Source organism: Vollenhovia emeryi, unplaced genomic scaffold, assembly GCF_000949405.1.
Source record: "Vollenhovia emeryi isolate VEMERY1.0 unplaced genomic scaffold, V.emery_V1.0 DF942006.1, whole genome shotgun sequence".
Taxonomy (NCBI): Eukaryota; Metazoa; Arthropoda; class Insecta; order Hymenoptera; family Formicidae; genus Vollenhovia; species Vollenhovia emeryi.
In genome coordinates, this window is record NW_011964360.1 from 2,079 (window position 1) to 4,310 (window position 2,232).

The 2,232-nt window shown below is 35.7% G+C and overlaps 1 protein-coding gene across 1 annotated transcript; it reads left to right on the top strand.

Moving 5' to 3' along the window:
- The first annotated feature begins 203 nt into the window (after positions 1-203).
- On the top strand, positions 204-1,750 carry LOC105570580. Its single transcript, XM_012027896.1, has 2 exons — positions 204-1,419; positions 1,603-1,750. Exon 1 carries the CDS (start codon positions 249-251, stop codon positions 1,230-1,232), a length of 984 nt encoding a protein of 327 aa, XP_011883286.1. The 5' UTR covers positions 204-248; the 3' UTR covers positions 1,233-1,419; positions 1,603-1,750.
- Positions 1,751-2,232: the final 482 nt, after the last annotated feature.

Here is a 2,232-nt window from a genome sequence, read left to right on the forward strand (position 1 = left end):
GAGATCCTCCTCTCCTTGGATGTCACAGCCCTCTTTAATAATATCCCGAAAGAGCTGGTTATTAAAGCAATTGAAAAAAGATGGCAAGAGATTTCTCAAAAAACCTTTTTTAACTTACAACAATTTTTATACGCTATTGAACTTGTATTATCATCAACTAGTTTTAGCTTTAACGGACAGTTCTATGAACAGATTTTCGGTAGCCCTATGGGATCCCCGTTGTCGTCCCAATCTTGGCTGACTTAGTAATGGACGACTTGGAGACATTTTGTTTGGAACAACTGGAGTTTGAAGTTAACACATACTACAGATACGTGGATGATGTGTTCACAATAATACTTAATAACAAGATAGACGACATACTAAAAGTTTTTAACAGTTACCATCCACGACTTAAATTTACACACGAAATAGAGAAAGACTGCAAAATAAATTTTCTGGACGTTTCTGTAATTAGACGCAACAACACTTTAGTGACAAATTGGTTCCGTAAAGTTACCTTCTCGGGAAGATACATTAACTATTTCTCAAACCACCCACACAAATATAAGACTAATATTATTAATAACTTGACTGACCGAGCGGTCTTACTCTCTGACGACAGTTTCCATGACGCAAATTTAAAACTTGTAAAAGAAATATTGACTAATAATTGCTTCCCAACGCATGTCATAGACAAACATATAAAGTGCAGACTGAAACAATTAAGAAACCAAAAGGATAATAAAACTAAAGAAACTCCGTTTGACCCCAGACAAGTTGTCACCATACCTTACATAAAAAACTTAAGCGATAATATTAGTCGCACATTTAAGAAGTGTGGCATTCAGACAATCTTCACTGTCCTAAAAAAACTTAATAATATAATAAAAAAGGGGAAAGACAGATTACCCAACAAGAAACAAACTGAATTGATCTACAAAATCAATTGCGTTGATTGTGATGCGTGTTATATAGGACAAACTAAGCGACACCTTGATACCCGAATTAAAGAACACCTCAGCGACATAAAGAAACATGACAATGACCACTCAGTGGTTAGCAAACACCGCACCACACTTGGACACGAATTTCAGTGGTCCGACCCCCAGATACTACATAAAGAGAGAAATTTAAGAAAAAGAGAGGTTGCTGAAATGTTCTTTATAAAAAGACACAGCTCTACGATCAATTACCAAAGGGATACCGAAAGTTTGCCAGGGGTATACGAAAAAATCATTGACATCACCTAGGACACGATTTATATGTTTACCTATTTATTTTTAATCGGAGTGTTATATTTATTATATTATTTTGAAACGCGCTGAACTATAGGTTCCTTGACATAGCGACGACCTACTTAATTTTAGTCGTATTTCCACAGCGCCACGATGACAATTGCTCAGAGTGAGACAAGCTCCGCGCTTTACTAATTTAAATGTACGTAATGAAATAGCCTATTTATTCATTTATCAGTTCCTTATTTATTTAGTTAATTTATTCAACTGCACTTGTTAATTTGTAATTATTTATTTAGTATTTTAATTGTAAGTCTAATGAGAATCAAACTTGTAAGACAACCTTCGTATAAAACCGTTACCCTGCGTCTTTTTGTTTATAGAGTGGTGCCCGATGGCATTTAACCACATGCTATGCGCCGTTTGAATTGATTGCACTTGATAAGGGCCAAAACCCATGGCCGAAACGTTGTGCGAATAAAGGAGGTTTTCCTGTTGCCAGTGGTGTCGATTAAATCACCCTTCAATAAAATATATTCGGTCGTTGGAGCTTATACTTGGTGCTTTTCTTTACCTTTTTTAAAAAGGCAAGTTTTTTAGGTGATATCACCCCTTTTGTAGTGTTAAATATCTCGTACTGTTTATTTATCAGAACATAATTATCTTATTACGAGAGACCAGGGAATAATCGACGATTTTGTACGAATTCTTGCGTTCCATGATGCGCGGTCGCGTGGTGCACGAGACGTAAAGGCTTTTATGTATTTATACCTCGTTACTCGTTACTGTCTCACTAGGTCCCTGTGTTATAGGTTAGGTAACCTATAACTTATTCAAGCGAATAGATTTCTTGTTAAATTACTAACTTTATTTCAATGATACCATGCTGTTCTCTGATTTAGTCCGATTAGTGGAACATTGTCGGTTCGTACACAAAACCCATATAATTTATATATTATACAAATGTGTTCACGAATTGACAGTTCTAGGAGCAAATTCCAAAAGTGCAGAATCA